The following is a 2,247-nucleotide window of genomic DNA, read 5'->3' as shown; positions in this document are numbered from 1 at the left end:
AGCTGGGGAGGAAAGAGAGGCAGCACTTCAGCCCGCACCCGGGTCTTCAGCGGACTCGGCGATGGCAGACAGAAAAGCTGAGTCACTGCATTCCTCCATAGGGCTCTTGGGCATTCCCGCAGGTAGGGATCGAGCCTCTTGGCATGGGAAGATGGGGTTGGGACTAGCTTGCACGGACAACCCCCTTTCCAAAGGGGGCTAAAGAGTCTGTTTATTCTGAATCTTCTCTGCCTGGGTAAAGCTTTTAGATCTGGAGATCCCCGTGCCTGTTTCAGCAGCCAACAAAATATTTGTCTTGGCTCTCAAGCGCTGGCCTGAACTTTTGGACTCAGTCCATCCTGGGTGGGAAGCAAAGCAAAACTTTCTGGTCGTCATTTTCATAAATGATCTTTACTGGGATGCCCTTTCTTTCCCTTTCCTAGCCTTTCCCCCGCAGCTCTGCTCTCTGTGCTCACTCCCTTGCATTTGCTCCCTCTTTGCGTCCCGTCGTTCTGAGTGCTGCCCCTTTTCATTTTTTAGGCTGGTTTTCTGCAGCCACAAGGCTTCTGCACTCCTCTGTAGCGCGTGTGTGCGCCTGCCTGCCTCCTGTGTAACTGGAGCCGGAGAGCTGATTCTTGCCTTTATCTGACAATGGGGGAGCATTTTCAAACACGATTAAGTTTGAGTTTGTTCAAACTAGGCACCCAGAAAGAAGTGGGACCGTGGGCACAAACCAAGTTACAACCTCCCCCCCCCCAGCTCCTTATATTTCATTATTTTCAGATCTTGTGCTGCTATTTTTTTCTCTGTCCCTTGCTCTTGCCAGTCTGGTTCTCTCCTGGGGTTTTGGGCAAAGTTTACAATTTCTTTCTTTTTTTCCCACCTCCCTTGTTGCACACAGGATCCCTCTTACTGGCAGCGCATTTCTACAGCTTACCCAGAGCAGCCCCTCTCATCCCCAGCACAGCTCTCGGAGTCCTCCTGTTGATGTTATCGTCTCTTTTGGCGTACTCAGGTAAGGCTCGGAGGACGGCCAGCTTCAAGGCCTCCCCCTTCTATAGCTTCACTTGTATTGGGTCTGCTTTGCCAAGGCTCGGAGGATGGCCAGCTTCAAGGCCTCCCTCTTTTATAGCTTCACGTGTATTGGGTCTGCTTTGCCAACAGGTTCGTACAAACCCTTGCCAGACCCCCCATCCATTCTCCTAGAGGAGAATGTCAGCACGGCAAACTTCTCCTATGTAGGCAACCGAAGAAATCAATGTTAGTTATGAACGAACGCTTTCCCAGGGTGTCCAAGGGCTTGAACAGGCTGAATACACGATTTCTTTGAGGGGGGTTCCCAGGCTTTCCGAGAGTTCTTTAGGCACCCATGGGTCAACAGGACATGTTGATGCGTAAACGCCAAGAGATCTGCTTCACTGGCTGGAACGGAGTCCACACATTTTAGAATGAATGCTGCGTTATTTCTCCTTTGTACCTTGGAGCGATGAGGACATGAAAATCCAAGATCTGATGCTGATATTTTTTCCTCTTGTAGAGGAAAAGCAGAGAGCTTGGGAGAATCACTACACATACTTTAACCCAAAAAACATAGGTCCATCTCTTCTCTCAGTCAGTGGTGGCACAAGGCATTAGTAGAAAGCGCTTAGAAGCAGCTATGTTGATGGGACCATATGGGATGGACCACTGGGCAGGTGACCTTTCACAGCTGGTGGGAACCAACAGCCTCCCGCCAAAGGCAGGAATTTCTGTGCTACCTTCTTCCAGGAGATGCGTGCTTGTGTGATGACAGTCCTCTAGCTTGGGGACTCATTCAGCAGAGCTCTTGCTTCCCTTCCCAACTTGAGCCTGGCTCACAAAGCTCTATCAGTTTGAGGAAGGAATAACAGAATCATAGAATCCTAGGTTGGGAGGGACCTCAAGGATCATACATGAAGCACAGGTCCATTCCAAAGCTTGGAAGGGAGCTTTCAGGCCTATCTGTGCTGATCAGTACCCTCACGTAGTGACATGAGAAACATAGCAGTAAAAATAAGGGACTTTGTGACATTGTTTGGGGGTAGTAGAGGGGTTCCATTCCACTTGAATATTTTAAATCAAGGTCTTTGTCATTTTGGGGATCAGGATACCAGACAGAATAATTCTTGAGAAGGAATGAGTTTTGCAGCCCCTATGCTTCTGTCTTCTGAGAAGGCCCAATTATTTATGGGGATCCAGCAGCTTGTATGACCCTTGTGGTTCAAACCTTGGGCCTGACAGCTTTCAGCA

General features: G+C 49.3%; 1 protein-coding gene across 1 annotated transcript in view; it reads left to right on the top strand.

The window, feature by feature from the left end:
- Positions 1–61: 61 nt before the first annotated feature.
- LOC104127984 overlaps positions 62–2,247 on the top strand; it is a 15,888-nt gene continuing 13,702 nt past the window's right edge. The window contains exons 1-2 of the mRNA XM_035896156.1: positions 62–122; positions 881–994. Of these exons, the coding sequence (XP_035752049.1) occupies positions 62–122; positions 881–994 (175 nt within the window). The remainder of the gene's footprint in view (positions 123–880; positions 995–2,247) is intronic.

This window comes from Egretta garzetta, unplaced genomic scaffold (assembly GCF_000687185.1).
Source record: "Egretta garzetta isolate BGI_Z169 unplaced genomic scaffold, ASM68718v1 scaffold226, whole genome shotgun sequence".
NCBI lineage: Eukaryota > Metazoa > Chordata > Aves > Pelecaniformes > Ardeidae > Egretta > Egretta garzetta.
Note: the sequence above shows the minus strand (reverse complement) of the source record. Positions and strands in the feature narration are given on the sequence as shown.